This window comes from Cygnus olor, chromosome 5 (genome assembly GCF_009769625.2).
Source record: "Cygnus olor isolate bCygOlo1 chromosome 5, bCygOlo1.pri.v2, whole genome shotgun sequence".
NCBI lineage: Eukaryota > Metazoa > Chordata > Aves > Anseriformes > Anatidae > Cygnus > Cygnus olor.
The window spans coordinates 13,426,812-13,447,372 of record NC_049173.1 but is presented as its reverse complement, the minus strand read 5'-3'; the positions used below and the strand labels follow the sequence as shown (position 1 = coordinate 13,447,372).

At 44.1% G+C, this 20,561-nt stretch overlaps 1 protein-coding gene across 5 annotated transcripts in view; it reads right to left on the bottom strand.

Moving 5' to 3' along the window:
* BCL11B (BAF chromatin remodeling complex subunit BCL11B) overlaps window positions 1–20,561 on the bottom strand; it is a 96,418-nt gene that overhangs the window by 36,153 nt on the left and 39,704 nt on the right. For 3 of the 5 annotated variants that reach the window (XM_040558177.1, XM_040558176.1, XM_040558178.1), the window contains exon 3: window positions 17,466–17,681. The exons of the other annotated variants lie outside the window; for them this stretch is intronic. In XM_040558177.1, the coding sequence (XP_040414111.1) occupies window positions 17,466–17,681 (216 nt within the window). The remainder of the gene's footprint in view (window positions 1–17,465; window positions 17,682–20,561) is intronic. 5 annotated transcript variants of the gene reach the window in all.

Genomic DNA, 20,561 nt, shown 5'->3' with positions numbered 1-20,561 from the left:
AGGTCCTTTCTCTTCTCAGTTTATTTCACGTGTTCTCAGCTACAGTGGAAGTTAAAAGCCTCTACCTTGGGCCAAAATACCCTTATCTCCTGCAAGATAACTTGATGACTGCTGACCTGGATTATGGGTCTAATCCAAAACCTAAGCAAATCACTTTCAACCGTACAGTCATTTTATGCCCGTTGTTTATGTAGCAACGTGACCAGAGGAGATGTCTAGAGGCTCAAAATCTACTAATCAAGTCTGTGCCCAAGCCCACTTTTTTCCCTGCCTGCAAAGTGGTTATACTTACCTGTGTGGGCTGATTAGGAGAAATCACGAAGATGAACTATGCTGCATAATCTCGGGCAAGTGGTAGTAGCGTTTTTAAGGATCGTTGCTGCATTTCTAAACTACCAAAAGACTATACTTCTGAGAGCATAAGGGTGAAGAAACAGTATGCTTTCTAACACCTACACAGCTTTACTTCTTAGAAATCTACATATCAACACGATGGCCACTAATCATAAATAACAAACCTGGCCAGTGTATCCTGGTGCTTTCCAATCGGACCAGATCACTACACCCATTGCCAAAAATAATGACTAATGAAATGACTAAGAGGGATGGGTAACTGAAACGCAGATGCTGCAAAACGAGTGACACAATACTGAGAAGTATTAATTCTGTCAGGCAGCCTGGCACTGTTTTATGCATTTTATATCGTTTTCTCTTAGGGAACACAATGCCAATCCAGCCTGGTCATTTTATTACAGAGCAGAGGGGAATTCCTCCTTGCAGCAAGAACCTTATTGCTGCAAAGCAAAAAGTAAAGATATGCAGAGGAACAAAAACAGAACGTTAAAACAAGTTTGTGTATTAAAGCTTAAAGTGGGACTCAGAAAGGCAGCAAATGGCAACTGAAACAGACATCCACTCTTGCTACTCATGGTATGCAGACATAAGGAAAGGGAGAAGTGTGACAGGAGCATGGCAATGGCAAAAATTACTGGACTGTGCCAAACCTTCTCTTACAACCTTTGCCAAAATGCCCTGCTGTCTCCTGAAATACAACTTAATGGCAGTCAGAGAGCAAGAAGCCTGATCTAATGTCCACTGAATCAATAGCAATTGATTTTTCTGATAACTCCCATGGACTTTGTCTAGGTCCTGCCCTGAAAGAGTTCATTTCTTCCCTGGCTATTCGATCGTATTTCATCCTAGAGTGGATCTCCAAGGACTGAATTTCTCTGAATATGTAAGTCTATTCACAGTAATCCTGTTTAGATTCTTGCATTGCTTTCTTTATCCGCATACCTGTTTTCCTGAGATTAAGCCTCACGTTATTAGCCCTTACACGTCCCCACCACAGAGACACACCAGGGGAAAGGCAGCTGACCACGTTCACAGAGGGACTGACTGGTGGGGGCAGCAGCAAGAAGCCCCAGTTCCACTTGCTTCCAGTTCAGCATTTGAGCTACAAAGCCATCCTTGCAGTAATGACTTGTATTTTATTGTTTATTGTTTGCCTGCTCTTCAAATTAGGAGTGCTGTGGGCTTCTTGGGATGAAAGGTTCCAGCTAAGTACATATTGTTGTTGTTTGTTGTTATTATCATTAAGATTATTCACAAATAGAGGTGTCAAGGTAGATTCAGAACAAGTTCTGCTGAGGCTCATATATCCTCCAGGCATCTATCCATGCTGTTATATAGTATTAAGGTGTGAACAGGGAAAACCGTGTACCCAGTCAGTGCTGTGTTTAAGTGGCCTGCCAATTCCAGCTAATCACCAAGTTATTTACTTCCAGTTTATTAGGCCGAAACTGCCACTAGCTGTTGGCAGCCTCTAATATTTACACCTTACTTTCCTGGGGTCTCTTCAAGCACTGCTGTAATAAAAAAGCCATTTCTTCCAGGTTTAGATGCAAGAATTAACACACACAGCACCACGCAAGGCCAAGCCAAATTCCAATCTCAGTTACAAATGTGCAACCCCATTGATTTCCAATGGCTTAATTTGCAATGGTCTTGAGCTGCTGTACCTGAGAGCACAATTTGATCCACCGTTTTCACAGAGAGGAGTAACAGCAGTACCTCTTCTACACTTGTGAGGATTTCAAACACTCGCAACAACAGTTGGACAAACATCACTCACCATCAATGGCCCTCAGTCTCATTTCCATCATATCCAAGAAAACCCAGGAAGAGCAATTACTCAAAAAAAATTAACCTAAATTATTCTCATTCACTTTATATACTTCTGTAGCTTTGTATTATTTTAATATTTGAGTGCCACAGAAACTTCCACATATTTATCCTCATAATACTCTCATGAGAGACTGAAGAGTTGGAATTCATTACTGAATTGGTGGGAGACTTTCCATGGAGAAATTAAGGGACTTTTCCAAGATCACAGGGGAAATTCAATGGAGAAACAAGGCTCAGATTTAGATTTCCCAAACTGTATGGAAAAGGACATGTGACACAAGAATCTCTGTCTCTTATTAATACTTTTCATGGGATACCAATAAAAGCACACAGCAAATTCTCAAATCCATTCATGACAGTTTCTAACCTGGGTTTTCCCTTTTTAGCCAGATACAGGGTTGTTTCAGAGGTATCACTGGGGGCTCCTGTTCTGTAATGCTTCCCTATCTCCCACTGTAAAGAGAACCTGTTGTTTTTCTCCTAAAGCTGCCTTTTCCATTGGAACATTCCCTGTGCTTAGTGTTCTCCTTTGATTTTAGACGTGTGATTAAAGCTTGCAGCCATGCCCTCGGTTGTGTAAGGCCAACAGTGTATTTGCCTGTGCAGACCAAACACGAGATTTCAGATGCCTCAGATGCGTGGTGAGCTGTGCGCTCCACGTGAAGTTCCCAGCCCCTTTGCACCTTCCTGGCTGCCAACACAAGGGAGTTCCACAATTTGCTTAGGGCCAGACACACCTTTGTTCAAAGGAAAATCTGCTAAGGAACAGCCAGAGCAAACCAATACTGACTCACAGCACAAGTGTGCTCACACAGATGACCACTTCCAGAAACAATAAAAAACTACGGACAAGCCCTGTCCTGCAAAATGTATGCATTCACAGCTCAGTACAGCCATCTGGGCTCACTGCAATGGGGAAATCCACCATATTACGAGATTACTTGCTTTACACATTTTCTCAAGGACATTTTCTCCTATCCCCAAGTAAGGATGTAGCAACAACCGTCCATGAGACCACATCAAGGGACACTGCAACAGATATTGCTGAATGCACTGCCAGCTGTACCCCATCGCTTGAAGGTGAAGTCCTGGCTCCCACCCACAGAAATGAATTTTACCATGCACTGTAGACTGAGCAGTGACACTATCAGCCACATAAATACAAGAATCTCACCAGCATCATTTAGAATAGTCATGTTCACATCAATACATTTCTTCCCTACAAGAAAAGAAAGCTAAGGAGAGAGTGAAAAAGAGAAAAAGAAGTGAAAGACAAAAAGCAGGGTTTTGGGGGGTTTTGTTTTGTTTTGTTTTGTTTTTTGTTGTTGTTTTGTTTTATTTTTTGTTTGTTTTGTTTTGTTTTTATAACCTGGATGTATGACCTGGTAGGGAGAGAGCTACCATATATTTTCTTTTGGTCCACTTTCAGATCTCCAATCACAGCATATCAGTTGGGTACTGTTGATTTTATAGCACAGTCAGGTAGACACAGGTCAGGAAAAATCATTAGAAGCAATCTAGAAGTCCAGGTTTTACCCCAGTAAAGTGTGGTTACTTTAATGGAGAAAATCTAGCTGCTTAGTTTAGCACCAGCTGTGAAAAAAAACCAAGGATTTCAAGAAATAATTACACTTGAAATGAATGTCATTATAGTTACTTCCCAAATGGAGAAGCCAAATAAATGTAAAACCGACCTCTCCCATTCTCAGCTGCCTGTTGTATTACAGTCCTATTCCGGTACCAGGAAAGTGGAAGGTCACACTGGAAGTATTTTTCCTTGCTGTAGTTTTTACATCACCACAGAACAGAAACCCTATGTAACCAGAGCTCTGGGATTCTGGTACCTATCCTTTTCCATGACTCCAAGTCCTCTCTCTGTCCCTTTCATCCTCCATCTCCCCTTCTCTCTCTTTCCCTCTCTCTCCTGTGATACAGAGGCATCCCAAATCAGCCTGATTTATAGACACCAAGGAAGATTTGTGCTGGGCTTTACATCTCTGTCTGTCCATCTGTGAAATAGCTTCTAGTCACAGAAATTATATGAATGGTAATTCAACATAAAATAAAAATGAAAAGGGCATTTCACAAAATTAAAAAAAAAAAAATCAAAATGATGAAATGTGTTAAGCAAACTATTTTATCACTTTGGTTCACAGTAATACTGGAGAACATTTTTTAAAAGTCCAGGAAATATTTTTTAAAGGGGCTTTAATAAACAAGCACTCTCTGTTTGTTGGAAACACTGACAATCCTATTGCCATTATCAGAAATGCCTGCTCATAGCCAAAATTTCTGAACTTTGACATGCACTGGCTGCCGACCTAGTGTTACACACTGCTTGGGAAGGCGTACTCAGATGGCCAGGATAGCACTGCTTGTGAAAAGACTGTAAAGCATCACGCATTACCAAACTGGAGAGCCCACGTGAAGCACTCTTGTTTATACCTGCTTTTATCTAAAAAGCTGTAGCCCTTATTGTGTGCAGGTGTACGACAAAGTTGGCTGAACGCTGCAAAAACTGATCTTGTGCCCAGGCAATTTGGTCTTTTGCTCTTTCCCTGCATGCTCTCCACAGATCTTCATGAACTCAGGCTAGAAAACTTTGAAAAGCATTTGGCCTTGCTTGCCAGCAATGTTTGAGCACCTAGCCAGTCCACTAATATGAAAGAGAACTGTACCAGCTACTTTTGTTTTTTTTTTTAAGGGTTGGATTAGCTTCAGAATCAGAACTGCACATGCAATAGCACTAGAAACTGAACTTACCTGCCCTTGGACAACATACCAACACAGCTTGGTGAGTAAAAACCCAGACTCAGAGTTCTGGTTGTAATCAATTCACAGTGCATTTCCCTGAACTGGAGTTTGTCAAGTACTTCTGACAATTTGAGGATAACACTGTCTTGTGTATAGATAGCTCACAAGCAGAGAAAAAAAAATACCTGGAATACATTATTTGTTAACTGTTCACTCAGCTCATGCTAGGTGTGTGACTCTGAACTGTATTTGGCATCTAACATCTCTCTTTTGATAGATAGCGATATCTCAGCAGCCTGCTCTCTGAGCCAGTGCAGACAAGGAATGGGCAGCACACGTTCATCAAACCAGCATCTGCTTTCAATTCTCATTTATAGATGTGGAATCCTTTCAACTGGACATTAATCATTCTCTACAGCAGCAGTTAGATACTTGAGACAGATCAGAACAAATCAAATTAGCCTTATTTATTAACAAAACAAAAAAAATCCTAAGGAGTAAATAGAAAAGACACCAGACCATTCTGTGTGCTGAAACATAAAAAGAAAATTAAGATACTGAAACACAGGAGCCTAAAAGCTTTCAGGTGCTATTTTCAAAGCCTCAACTGTAACCAAATAGCAGAGGGCTCTACTGCAGAATGCCTCATGGATTATTTTAGCAATAAGGTATAATTGAAAGGATTAACATGAATGTAATGTTTCCCTTCCAAAAATTCCAGGAATGCAGAAATGACTCTCATCTGCACTGTATGACTCATGGTTTTAATGCTAGAACTTCATTTTCACTTCTGAGGAATTCAAGCTCAGGGAAATGTTACCACAGAAATAGTCAGACAATTGACAAAGGAAAATCTCTCCCTCTCTTGCTGCAGTTAAACTAACCTTAAAAAACATATCTTTGGAGAGTCCAGCTTGGTTCAGCTTCAGGCAATGGACATCCTGCACACCTAGGGGACCTGATGAGGAGCAAAATTCTCCAAACTAGCTTGTACCAAGCAAAGCAGCTTCCCCATGCTGGGTTTCCCTGGCTTAACATGGCAGACAGCTTTCAGCAAGCAAGATGGGGGACACTGCCACATTCACGTGGCAATTTGTAGCAAAGCATCTGTAGACTTCAAGACAGATGTGGACGAGTCTAGCAGAAGGTGTGCAGCTACACACCAAAGATATGGTGCTTGCTTTCTCTGTCTTTCCTTCCACATGGAGAAAATGCTTTTGTTTTTTAATGAGGAGGCGATGTACTGTGTTTGTCACAGCAAGTAAGTGGAGAAGAGCTCTCACCATCTAGATTACATGTATCAGCAGCACTTCAGGGTTTGTTATAATGGAGGCTAAATGTTAAGCAGATGAGACGTTTTTTGAAGGAATATGTTTGAATGGCAAGCAGGGCTTGGCCTTCCACATGCACAATGATCCTCGTCTGTCTGTGCAATAGATCACGAAGCCCATCATCTGCCCTCCGCCAAAAAGCCAGCCCCTGGCAAGCACGGTGGTGGGACAAACAACTCCAGATACCCACAGCTTCCCAGGCTAATCCTTCCCTCTCCCTTCCCTGCTCCGCATACACCTGACTGCAATAACAGCAGAGATACCATCTGGGGTTAGCTCGTTACATGTTTATTGCCCCTTTGTTTACTTCATCATAAATATAAACTGTTGTTACCTGCGCAAACCTGTGCATCCAGCCTAGTTCTGGTGAGCCTTAAAAGCCCCAAATTGAAAATAGCCTAAAGATGTGAAGAATTGCAGCACCGCAGTCCAAAAGGCAGCCAGCTAGCTGAGGTATATAGGGAGAACCATTGCAACATACAGCATGTATGTATGGTTTTATATTTAAGATTTCCTGGCTCGGAGGTACTACATTAGCTAGTTAGATGTGGTTATAAATAGAAGCGCCTGCTGACATTAATCACAATAATTTGGCGATGTGGCTACCAATGTGAAATTACAGGAGGGACAGGTACCTTGCAAAACTGAGCCTGCTTTATCGTCGGCCAGATCATTTATCAGCCAGGGAAAATAACCTTTCCTCCATGTTCTGTGATCTCATGCAAACAGGAATCCGAGCGAGAGAGGGAGGAAAGGGCCTTGTTTTTAGATTTGATTTGATTTTTCATTTGGTTCGATGTAACTTTAAGAAATATTAATCTGTTCCTTCGTTTAATTTCATCTGTACCACTGGCCAAGAGAAATGCACTAATTTATAAGTTGAAGCAAGCCTTGAGATAATGTCACCCACCATTCATCCAAATTTGTCACTAGCATCCCATTAAAGCCGTAATTATTTTTTAATTAAAACTAAGGAAGCTGGCATGTGTATGCCTACTTTATACATCTGTTATGGGTTAAAATAGCTTTTAAAAAATGTTTTTTTAGACCGCAGTCTTTTGTGGCCATGGCCTATGCCAAAGAAAATGCAAACTTGCTTATTTTCTCCATGGGGCGCAACACTGCCTATGTGTGCCTGAACAGATTCGACTGGCCGTGAAAAGAATTCTAAATAAAACACAAACATGGAATTTGGCAACGCCACAGAAGCGAGCTTAAGACTAATTCCAGCATGCGGACGGCTCTCACACAGCAAGTCTGGCTCCACTATAAATGAAACCAGGCTCTGTAAAATCGCCAGTAAAGTTTGAGTTAGGATTTAAAGCAACAGCACACTTATTCCGTGGTTTAAGGGGGGGAAACACACGCGCGCGCACATACACATGCTCCAGCTTATTAAGGAAATTCATGCTGGCCCAATAAGTCTGCATGTTGCAAGCTGTGTTTACTTTCAGCAGTCATTTCCATTTAAAAAAATGTTAAGGGGGGGAAAAAAGAAAAAAAAATACTTTGGACTTGATTTTTAAAAGGAAATTTAAAAAAAAAAAAAATGCTGTCATTACTGCAGGGCCCAGTGGCAGAGGCAGCAGTGAATGAAGGACCTACCTGACAGCAAGGATGAAAAGGTGTAAGAAGGAAAGAGGCACGAAAGGCTGGGGCAGAGGAGGGGAAGGGAAAGGTGCGGCCAAGGAGAAGCTCCGTGGCCAGGGCGGCTGTGGGCAGAGCAGCCCAGTCCCCGTTCCCATCAGATAGCCCAGCCAGTGGGCTGGTGACTCACTGGGACTTGCTGGGAGGGAGCCGAATGCTGCACGCTGCCAAGAGAGGAGCAGAGCTAACCCGGGGCACTGCCAGCCCCTGGGCAACCCCTCCTGGCAGCCCCACTGGCCCCGGGGAGCAAAGACATCTGCAAAGGAAGAGAAAGTAAGGAGACGGGGAGCACTGGCATTCGCCCAGTTTTACCTTTATAGGATAAAATAAATTTAAGAAATCCCAGCTTAAAATCATGAGGCATAGCCTGACAAACTTAACAGGAAAGGGCATGGAGCAAATTATTTAAGGCAGTGATAGCAGTGTCTCCCACACACCCTTATGCTCCCTTACGGATCTGGGTGTTATCAGGCCAAAGAATTCAAATTAAACCTCAAGTGCCCACCTCAAACCCCGACCATTGGGCTTTTCTTCAAAATAGGGAGAGCAGGTCGGAAGGTTTGCTGGCTGGAAGCCTCCGAACACTGGAAGAGCTCAGACATTTATAAGTGCACTCGAGTGCGCTAATAAACTTTGACAGTGGTGGTAGAAGCAGGGGTGAGCACCGCTGTAGCTTTCACACTGCTCCTTCTGGAAAACGCGCAGAGAAAGTACGAAGGAAATTGGGGGGAGTTCACAGCCATTTCTCGGGATTATTTCACAACTATTCGATGTATCTACTGATTACAGCATGACAGGTTTGGCTTCAATAGGCTACAGAGTTTTGAAGACTCTACATTGACTTCTACAATCAGTTTGAGGAGAAACAAAAAAAAATAGGGAAAGAACTTCACTTTTTTATTATATTTTATAAGGTTCTGCAGAAAGGTAAAGTTACTCACTAATCTTGTCCTGTCCGTAGGCAAAACCACAATGATCCTATTCCCAGTTTAATCAACAGTTCACACGCTTTTATAAAGGATTTAGATTAATCAATTCGTAAACACTCAGACCTAATTTCTGGACAGCCTTTGCTTTTTAAACCTGCCTCTGCCATAATAAGTGAACTTACTCTCTCCCTGTTCAACCAGAGGAGAGACTACCCCAAATTCCCTTTAGAAGATCCAAAATGGAAAAAATACTTCCCCCACAGGCAAAGGACTCTACTGCCATGCTGAGGTCTATCTACATTCCATTATTTTTTGGTTTTTCACCTTAATCCCACGATCACTTTTAAATGGTACTTGTTTCCCAAAAATGCTCTGATTCTCACTCGATTCTCTGTAGTTTCCTGAATTCCATAGCCCAGATTCACTGCTGGCATAACGGTACTATGACACTGAACTCAGAAAATGCCTCCTGGAAAGATGCTCAGCTAAGCATCCCGCATGCCACAGCAGTCCCTAGCCCATCCCTCAGTGGACCCCTGGCTCGCTACAGTGTGCCCTGGAAGCATCATGTTCGTCACGCAGCCAAGGAGGAGATGTAAAGATCAGTTTTAGATCAGGGCCTCACGTGAAATAATCTAGGTCAATACAGGAGATGTCTGACACATAAAGAGGGTGGGGTGCTCTCCTTTCATTTCCAGGGAATGGACTGAGCACAATACATGGACAATTGGCTCCAAATAGCCAAGTGACATTTAAACAAGCATAACGGCTGCAGGTATGCTGTGCAAACTGGCCTCCCTCTAACCAACGGTCCTTACGTTATTAGCACAGACAATAATTTTAAAAAGCATTGTTTCGTGGCATGATTCCAGTGCCTGCTTCTCCCCACTGCCTTGCTTAGTGCCTGCATTAACCTCATTCTATAAGTCCCAGGACCTCTGACTCTTACAGCTGAATTCATAAAAAATGTAAGCCCTCACTATGTGGGATTTTTGCTTGCTTCCTTCCAAGTGCATGTTTTTCTGACTCATTGAACCTGGCTTCCCCAGCTTGTGCTACAGCAGGTTGCATTAGCTACAATAAGCACCCATGGAAATGGATTGATTAAGAAAAAAACAAGAGGGAAAAAAAGATAGCAAAGGCACATGCTACGCTTTAGCCTACCAGATTCCTGTACATGCTACAAAAATGCTCGGAAAAACCCTGTCCAAAAGAAAGCAAACAGCATAAAAACGTATGTTGCCAACAGTTGCTCAGCTGTTTACTGCTCAGCAGAAAGGAGGACCAACACGCAGCACAGAGGAGTCCAGTGGGTCACACACGAGGTGCACCAGCATGGCTTCTTTGACTCAAATCCCCTTCTGAACATGAAGAGTCCCATCTGAGAACAGAACTCTTCCTTTCATCAATTTTTATGAAGCACATGGAAAAAAAGAACCCGGGTCCTCTAAATGAGGCAGCTCTGGAGGGACAGGAGGTTATTCCTTCGCAGAACCATTCTCTGCCCTAAACCTGAACTACACCAGAAATGCGTGATCCAATTCCTTTATTAAAATAAATAAATAAATAATGTTAAATATATCCATTTCACTACAAAATGTGCAATGCCCCGCTCTTGCTTCTACCTTTTCTACTCTGGCCTGTGAACTGAAGAGCAGTCCTCATCGTAACTACCTACACCATACACCACGGCTTGCCCTACTTTTATTGACACAAAGCATTATATTTGTGCACAAGAGTTCCATCTCTGTTCGCACAAACAGAACAGCCCAGTTCACTTCCTGGCACAGACAAGTACATGAACACATCCGCATGTATCTGACAGAAAGAGAGAAGAGAAGTGATGACAAAAATCTACTGAGGAAGGGGCAGAAGACGCCATCCTGAATACGCCAGGTGAGGCTGTACAAGTGAACTGTTTAGCATATGCTATGTACAAGTAAATGGCAATTTACCATGGGAAAGAAAGAATAATTGCAAACATTTATGCCTCATACATGTGTATGAAACAAAACAGCTCTTAGAAAGCTCACGCATCACCCAACCAGAAGGCGAGGCACCTGACAAACACTACCCCTAATTTTGTCGCTTCGTAGGTGATTGCTTCCTTCCTTCTCTTCCTGCATTTGATTTCTTATCTTCTTAGGAAGTGTTCACCAAGAGGCATGCAGACAACTCCCCGAAAAGGGTGGAAAAGAGGTGGAAGCAGGGAGATGCTGGTCCTATCCAGCAAACCACCCACCAAACACGAAAGCAATTCCTCACCCTTTGCTGAGTACAAAGATGCACCGTACAACAACTTCAAAGCCAGGTCTGTTCTTCCTTCAGACAGCCGAAGTGTTTCTGGATGTATTGGCTGCCAATAGCCATGGCGGTGCCTGAGCCTTGACTACTGTGCCCCATTAGAGCAGTCTTTATTTATGCTGGTGTTTTCTGGAAAGTACTGCACAAGTGCCAAGAAAAGAGGAGACTGATTTGTTTGGGTCTTCTGTCAGAGCAGCAGGCAACCTGCCATCAGCAGTGCCTCTTTGTAACCAAACTACTCTCTCCCGTGCAAAGTACTGATACTCCCAAATATTTCGTGAATCAAGAGGAAAACCAGGGCATTATTACTGATGTGAACAACAAGGCACAAGATAGGAGCCTTGTACAAATAACTGCTCAGTGAGAGAGACCAAAAATATCCTTCCTTTGCTTTCTCCCAACCTCGCCTTTCAACTCACCTCCCACCTAATACCAATGAAGCACATTTGAGCTTTAACAAAGATGGATCAGTTGCTGCGCAGTCCCCTGGTGCTTACCTAGACACCGAAGTCACCTAGTCCTAACCCAGTCATCCCTCAGCAAACTCTAAAAGGAAATAAATTCATCCATGCCAATAAGTAAATTGTAAGACCACCTTCATCCATCTTGTTCCTGTACTTTTAAAATTTGATTGTGGCCAAAGAACTGCTGGCTGGAAATTACCCTTCCCCCAGCTCACGCATACACCCTTTAAAAATGCAAAATCTAGCCCTCTATTTCAATATTTCTGATGTCAGTGACCGGTGTCGGCTCTCCCCATACAGTAACTGCTTTAAAGCGCTGCATACAGCACTGCATTAAAAATTAATTACACATGCTATTTTATTGATAGTGCATAATGTAATGAGCACCAGCTGTGCTAAACATCCAAACTCCTTTTTAAGACAGCTATAAAAAAAGAAAGAAACTGCACTTCCAAATGCTTCTCCTGTCAGAGGAGAAAAACAGCAACATCTTGGATGGATTTGAAACAGGATTCTTTGATTTAGCTCTCCATTTGGAGCGTTTGAAGAGTTCAGACTCTTGGGCTCAGCGTAGTGGTATGCGATCGAGTTAACTCTCTAAATGTTGGACCCATTGTCTTTACTGCAGGCAATGTTTCTTGCACCCTTTTGTCTTGAGACTACAAGATTCAGTTCCACCCGTTAATATTGCAATTAAGAGCTTTTCATTTTCCTTGGATGTCTGGAAATTGCAGGCATCCCCTTTAAAGCACCTTTAAATATCTCTATTGCCCCTGCTGGTTCTTAACTTTAGGTAATTAGGACTTACAAAGTTAGAGTGATAGGGCGCCTGTCTAGAACAAAGCCTCAGCCACGCTTAAATTGCCAGTGCTGCTGCCCCATGCAGCACCCTAATTTTAGCTGCCTCTTTGCTCTGTTAAGATACCTTCGTTACCTCTTGGCAAGCACACCACCCAGTCAAAATATATAAGTTTGCAATTAGCTACATCTCTTTTAAGTTTAGATCTGAGTTTAATATCTGGTGAGAAAGAGAGCTGCGCAGACAGACAGGTCACATATGATTTTAATACTTGGATAGATGGATGAACGCAGAGATTGATAGATAGATGAAAAGATAGATGCATACATACAAACTGATGCATATCTGTTTTTAGCACATACATCTCTCACACAGCCCTGCACTCTGTAAGTACTGTGCACAATGTCAATTCTACTATAGCACACACTAAATATTTCACTAAAATAAATAAATACATGTAACCATGACTAATAGGGCACCTCTCCTGAATGTTTGCCAGGTACTTTAAGTAAACCTTTTCTTTATGGAAGAAAATGAAAAAATACATTTTTAAAGGGTGTCAGGGAAGCTGCCTTCAGTCTTTTTCTGCCCTCAGAATCATATACCCAAAATATGTCTTTCTCCTCTCAAAAAAAGCACCATGAGCTGATCAGAAATTGAGTATTACAGGTTTTTTGTTTGTTTTTTTTTTAAGATTCCACTCAGAAAAAAAAATAGGAGTAATGTATCAGCCATCGTCCTGGGACTTGATGAGTTGGGAGGTTTTTGCTGGATGAGTTTGCATTCTCTGCTCTGATTACTGTTTTGTTTTCCATTGATCCTCCTGTGTTAATAAAACCCAGTCTGGAGTGAACAAAAGCTTGCTTCTTGTTCTAGTAAGAAATGTGCCGAGCACATACCATATCATTAACATAAAAGTTTTTGAAATAATACTGCTTTCTAGACAGCCTGTATTAATTGCAGCAAGCTTTTTGCAGCAGGGTGGTCTAATCTAGCTCTTCTTATTGGCTGATTCCAGTTATAAAACCAGAACAAAATGAATACTGTGATGTACTTGAAGAAGGAAAAAACATTCTTTTAAAACCTATTATTTACTCGCAGGTACTTCTTTTATCTTTATTGCCACCTTAACCTTTGCTAAGAAAACAGAAATGATGCAGTAAGTAGAATTTCAGCAGCCAAGTAAATTGATATCAACTTTGCAAGATGACCGTGTGATTTTCAGAATGTCCTAATGACTAACACAGCTGATTCCTTGAATTAAAAGGAGCTTGTTCCACTCTTCTGATCTATGCCCCATGCCTTCCTCTGTTTTAGCCCTTCAGCTTCACAGCCCTGTCCATTAATCACTGCTGTCCATGCCCGCTTGCTGTTTTTATACATGCAACTAAGTATCATAATTGCTTTCCACCTCCTTCCATCAGCCTACATGTGGGAAGCAAGCAGTTTCGCTGGCTGGCTGAATGTATGTGTACTGGGCAGATTTAATTATCTTTACAGAGATATATAAAACCCTCGCTCATGGGCCCAGGTCCAAAGACTTTGGATCAGGTATGTATCTGAACGCAGGCAGAAGGGATAAATTATTGTCTGTGGCACTGCAATCCACTTTGTCTTACACCGATCAGAGCTCCTTTCCTGGGGCTTTTACACGGTAGGATCTTCAGGGCAGGGACTTTTCTCTTTGGAGAGCACATTGTAAAGTGCCATGCACTTCTGTGCTGAGATTTTCAAAGCTCGTTTCTCGTTAACTTTAATGGGAAATGGGCATCCAAATCTCTTAGGCAGCTTTGACAATTTAAGACTTAATGTACAATATTAATAAATCAGCATCATAAAAAGAGCCTTATGAAGATGTATTGTGAAAAAATAGCCCCACAAAAAGCATTGTAGTGTATGTGTGTATGCATACAGGCATATACTTTTCTTTACATAATTATGTCTCTCAACAATCATTTGCATGTCTCTTATGCAGAAAAACCTGTGTGCATTTTACAGTTACTCTAAGCAGTTGCAATTCATTGAAATGAAATAAAAAGCAGGCTCAGAAAAGCACCCTAATCTGGCAAGGGGTAAAGCAAAATGAATGCTTTGCCCATTTATATTTTAGATCCAAGCTACACAACCCTGTGAATTTCATGACTCTATTCCAACTTCTAATTAAATAGGCACTAAAAACATTTAAACAGGGGAACCCAATTCAGCAGACAGGAGCCTCTGAGGCAAAAATAAATAAATAAATAAATAAATAAATAAAGAGACAGAGAGAGAGACTTTTCCAGTGGCAGATATTTTAAAAAATCACATAGAAAAAACATAGACCTTCACCTGCACATTCCTCACCCTGTGGTGCCTTGAACACAAAGAAAGGAACAAAGACAGGAGGGACCACAACCAGCACTGTCAGGAGAGGTGCTGGACACCAAGCGGACTTCCCAGCATCATTTGCTGTGATCGAAGCTGCTATCAGCAGCACATTTCCTACAAATCACAAGCCACTCTGGACAAGGCAGAGGACTTCCCATCTGCACGGCTAAATGCTATTCAGCTCTCTAGGCAATTGCTCTTATCTAGATCCAAGATTTCCAAACACAACTTTTCCACCTGCAGACCCCAAACCCAGCAGGTTTGGGATCCCCAGCACAAAACTGCTGGGCCTGATCTGGGAGTGCCTCGCAGAGATCTGGGAGTACCTGCAACTTCCAGCCTTCAGGGTCGCAGCCTGCTTGAGAACTGCATTGAAAAACTCCAGGTCCTGCATTAAATGAATGCTGAAAAACAGGAAAGGTAAGAAATGATGAAGGAGGAGAAGAGGCGGGAACTGTTGATGGCTTTTGTTCAAAGAAGGAAACAATTCTTCAGAAGCAAGAATGGAGCTGACAGAATAAAAGGCTAATCAAGTCAGAGAGACAAGCAGATCTCTAAAGCTGTAGCAAGTGACTATTGTAAATGGCTATATTAAAAAAGAGGGCACAATGCAGGGATCGTCACTAGATTATTAGTCAACACAAAGAACTCACTTTTCTTTCATTTCCACAAAACATTTTGAGCGCAAGAAAGATCCTGCGACTCCTGCTACAGGGTTTAAAGCATGCCCAGACTCATTTACTAAGGGAGCAAAGAAAGGGTTAAAGAGATATAATCTCCTTTTCAAGGGAAGAAAATGCTTCTTTCAAGCAGAGCTTGACCAACTACTGTCATAAACATGTATCATGCACTTTGATATAACCTATTCTCTAAGTGCCACAGACTGCAGCAGTAATTACAGGAAGCCATGATAACAGGTCTCTCTCTCCGCAGAGCTGGCATCCTTCTCCCAGCAAACACACCACTCTGAAAACTGGCCCTGCACAGCTCCAAAGCGAGAAATGAAAGTATGTAACACACCAAAGCATCGCCCTCCCACCTCCTTTAATCAGTCATTCCTTCCTTCCTTTTTAGTTTTGCTTCCTTCCCTCCCCACCGGCTGTTGGCATCAGGAGCAATGGGGAACCAGGGCATCCAGTCTGCTCTTACAGCTACCTGCCTACCAAAGGCACCTGCGTGCATCCTGAGTTGGTGAAGAGAGCAGAAAAATGGGAGATCAGTTCCAGTTTGCTTTACCAGCTGGTAAAGGGGGGAAGCGGGGCACCTATCTGACTTTCTCATTGAGCATCCACCACTCAGAAGCACATCTCCACACTGTTTGAGGCCAGCTGGTCAGAGTGATGAGGTCGGAAAAACAGAGCTCAATGAGAACAGCATCCCGCCATGCTGCATACGGTAGCATGGATGAGAAATCAGACCAGGTCCAGGGGCATCATGCATCGCTGCAAGCCCAGCACGAGCAGCTGGGCGCAGGCTGAGCCCAGCCAGGAGGCTCAGGAGCCTTCCTCGAGCACCACGAGCTTCACTGGGGGTCCTCAAATTGAGACGTGCAGGGACCTTCTCGTGAGATAGAGCACACTGCTCAGTACCACTGTTAATGTAAAGAAAAAGTTGAACAGAGCTAACTTTTGCCGCTTTAGGGGGGCAGGAGGAGCCACTGGCCAAAGGCTTTATTCATCACAGTGCTTGCTGTCTCTCTAAATCTCCTGGTCCTCACACATTGCTTATCCAGCATCGTTCTGGGAGCTCCCTATTAAAGCTCCACACACATTAGCGTGAATGAAGGCTGCAGGGTCTGGCCCACCACAGTCAGACTCCACCATAAGTGCTTGCGGATTTCACCACAGCTGTATTTTCTTTTAAGCCCCCCCCCACCCCCCCCCACCCCCCATTTTCACCTCTCCAGCCTGCAGTTCACCACAGCCCCGATCTTGCAACTGAGCCACACTCAGAAACACCCACTGATTTCAAAGAGATCGCTGGGTCTGAAAGGACAGGGTCTGGCAACCGTATGGCCGTGTCCTCTTGGGCTCCCTCAGCGCGCCCTCATTTCCACATCACTTTCCCCTCCTCGCAGTGACAAAAGTCAGGCATCCAAAAGGAATAAAGGAAAAGAAAAGCTGCTGGGGGAGAGGGGAGGGATGTGTGGCAAGTTACCAAAGAGCATTTTCTCAAAGCAAGGGAGAAAACTGCATGGAGCACATACATCCTGCGTGCACATGGACTCAGAGAAAAGCCTTTAATACGAATGATTAGGGGAAAAAAAGAAAAAAAAAAAAGGAGGGGGGGAGACCTCAGATGTTAAATGTTATCCAATTAAGCTTAAAATAAACATCCCAGAGAGATGAAATCTTGATACCAGGGTATCACATTCTGCGAGGAGTCTCAGACATTTGTTCACAACGTGGCACAAATGGCCCGGCAGCGGCCACTGGTAACATCTGAAGGTGGGCAGGCAGAAGGGGAAGGACAGGGGGAAGAGGGAGCCACACACCCCTTCCCGCTCCCCGTCCTCCGCCAGCACGGGGAGAGGGGCAGGAGGGAGGGCAGGGGGTGTTTGGGACATTTTCACTGCCTTCCCCACACGACCCAGCGGAGGCAGCTCTCCCACAGCAAAGATGACATCACTTGGCAGCACTACTGACCTTCAGATAGCAACAAAAAAAAAAAATGTTTCTATTACCTGACAACTGACAATGACATCCAAATGTGCCTGACGTCTCAGTCTGAATCTCAGTCTGAGTCCCGCCAACTGAGACTGCACGTGCACCACAGCAGGGCAGGCTAAGGCAGGGCGGGAGAGAGGCCAGTGCGCGGAGAGGTGACGTGATGACGGATGTGTGAGGGTGGGAGGAGGCAGCTATGGGAGCCCCCGGCAGGTTTGCAGGCCTGGACGGCCCTGGAGAAAAAACAATAGAAAAAACTGTCAGTCGGACCTAAGTTTGAAGGGACAGAGGAGGCATCATCAGCGGGAACGGGTGAGGTGGGGGCTGGCTGCCTAACGCACTACGCGCTTGCTCTGCACTGCTCCCTGGGGAAAGGAGCCCTTGGGGCTCACGTTGGGCTGGGAAAGAGCAAGAAGGGACCTGGGGGCCCTGCGAGCCCAGCTGGGGGCACGGAGAGGGGCGAAGTGGGGGCACGGCCAGTCCTGGTGTGGAGGAGAGCCGGAGGCAGCGAGCGTCGCCACCAGCACTTGCTCAGGGACCGAATCAAAAGGGGGATTATTGTTTTACGGCTGTGTTAATGCATTTAGCTGACACAAAACCAGGCAGGCTCTCTGCCGAGCCGCTGCTGAAGCGGGCTCGGCACACCAGCGCAGACAAAGTGCAGTGACTTGGAGCTCAAATGGCTTCGGAGGGGTGCCAGGAGCCGAGCTCCCAGAATGAGGCATTCACGGGCCACTGTGCTGCCCGCCCGCCTGAGCCGCAGCCAGTTGTGCATTTTGCATGCCCCCATTATGCAGTCCGCTTCCCTGTCGAGCCTGCAAAGAATGGGCAACATTTTTTTTTCCTGGTAGCTAAAAAAATGATATTGTAACCTCCAGCTGTATTATTTATTTTTAACCCCTCTAGGAATCACCTGCCATTTCAAAGCTGCCTTTAGACTTCTCTCCTGCTCCACTGGAAACGTGCACTCCTCCTGGCACTAGTCCAGATGGAGCTCCGTGGTTTAAAAAACTCAAATGCAAGCCTTACATATCGATATACACCTGTACAAATACAGACAGGCACAAACAGACATGCACACGCAGAATCAGGTAAGAGCCACATTTTTGGCTGGCGCGAAATCAGCAGAGTTCAGAGGGAAGTTGCGAGAACAGCACCGCTCTGCATCCCACCCCGTTTATTTAAAACTACCCTCTCTGCTTAATTATTGCATAAAGGGGAGCTACTAATCAAGGGCAGTTTCTAAATGAAGATATGCGGTGGAGTGGTCGCCATTAAAAAGCTGGCATTTGCCAACAGCTACCGCACAGTGGTAGGTCAGAAACCACAGTTTCCCCCTTTGTTTAGATCAGGAAATACGTGTGCTAATTGTGGGGTATCGTTTGGCAAATGCTCTCTTTTTTTTCCTAAGGGTGGCGATTCTGTCTGTGCACACATGTGCGCCTTGCATACACATGCAAACACCATGGCAGCAAGGAGAAATATGTTCACCCGTGCTCCCTTCAGCCCTAGAAGAGCAACGCTTAGGAGGGAGGCTGTCCACCTCAAGGATCCTGGTTCAGAAACCAGGCCTACGTGTTGATCTGACAGCTACACATGTGAGGCAAACGGGGATACTTCATCCTTGGCACAGCATCCAGCGCTCCAGTCTGCAAGGACTGCATTTGATTTTGTCGTTTATCTTAAATGGCTAAGAGACCACCAGAGCAAAACATTTGTGTGAAGCTTTTGCCAAAACCACAAGTGAAGAGTCTAAATTCCCTGTGTAAATACTTGAGCTTCAAGCATCAAGGATAAAATTTGTGCTCTTTTGTGAGGACTGGTTTTAAATAGAAGCCATCTCTGTGGCACATGGAGCAAGGAAGGATTTTTTATTTTGGAGGCTCAGTTGCCTGGATTTTGCAATTGTTTTCATCTCCCTGGAAATACTACACAGGCAGGTAATGATAACTACTATCTAGACTGTACTAACGTTGCATTTGGGGTAGAAATGTATGCTAGGTGCATGGAAATGGATGTCAGACACTGATTTCTGTCTGTTCTGTAACACATGAATAACAACCTTTTACATGGAACAAAAACTTAACACAAATTCCCTTAAATTACTTAACAATTGTATCTTATATTCCTGATGTTATAAAAACAACTAGTCTGGCCAAGACAAGGTTGAGCTGCCTGGGCGCTCATCCTTGCCGGGAAAGCCGTGAGCTGGAAATCTGGTTTAGAGTTGGACCACAGCTGCATCTCAGGTGGCACTTAAACATGCCCACAGCCCTGCCACGACAAAGGACACAGGTCTTGCAGTCAGTCGGTCCCTCCCACGTCATGGTGCCATACTACAGCTCTCAATAGGGTTTGGAAGCAGCCCACCATACAACGAACCACATGAAGCCCACCAAGCCCACCAACAACCACAACTGCATGGGGTTTTAATGTGGAGGTGCATGGGTCCTAGCCTGCAAAACTACCCTGAAGGTGACAGCCTCTCCCCTAGTGCTGGTGGGTCCCTCCTTTCTGTTAGCAATGAATTTGATATAATCTGCACAGTTCTGAGGTGTCTGAGAAGATGCTAAGAGGTCACCAGGAGGGTACAGAGAGGCCCTCCCTTCTCTTACCCAGTATATTTCCTCTAGTGTGGAAAGGATGTTAAGGTTTCAAACAAGAGGTTTCTAACCCCTGGGGGAAAGGGATCCTGTAAGAGCCTTCCAAGAGAGGTAGTGGGGGCAAGCCAGCCAACCGCTTTAACAAGATGCCTCCCAACTTTATGGGAAGGACTATATGGTCTGGTTGCCAGTGAAGGGGTGGAACTGAAGATGTCACTCAGAAGGCCTTTTTGTGTCCTTTCACATATATATCAGGAAATTTAAAATGAGCCAATCTAGTGTCAGAAAGGAAATGAGTAGGAGGGAGAAGAAGAACGGACAAAGAAAGACTCTGGCAGATCTTCAAGGAGTCCCACTACCTCTCCCTGAAATGATGAAACCGGGGCTGTCAGACCAGAAGGCTGAGTCTGCCCCTACAAACCACCACAAACCAGGAAATTCTTTATTTTCCTTGCTACTACTTCAGGGTTTGCTTCTTTGTCACGGATAACAGGACAGTCCTCTAGAACC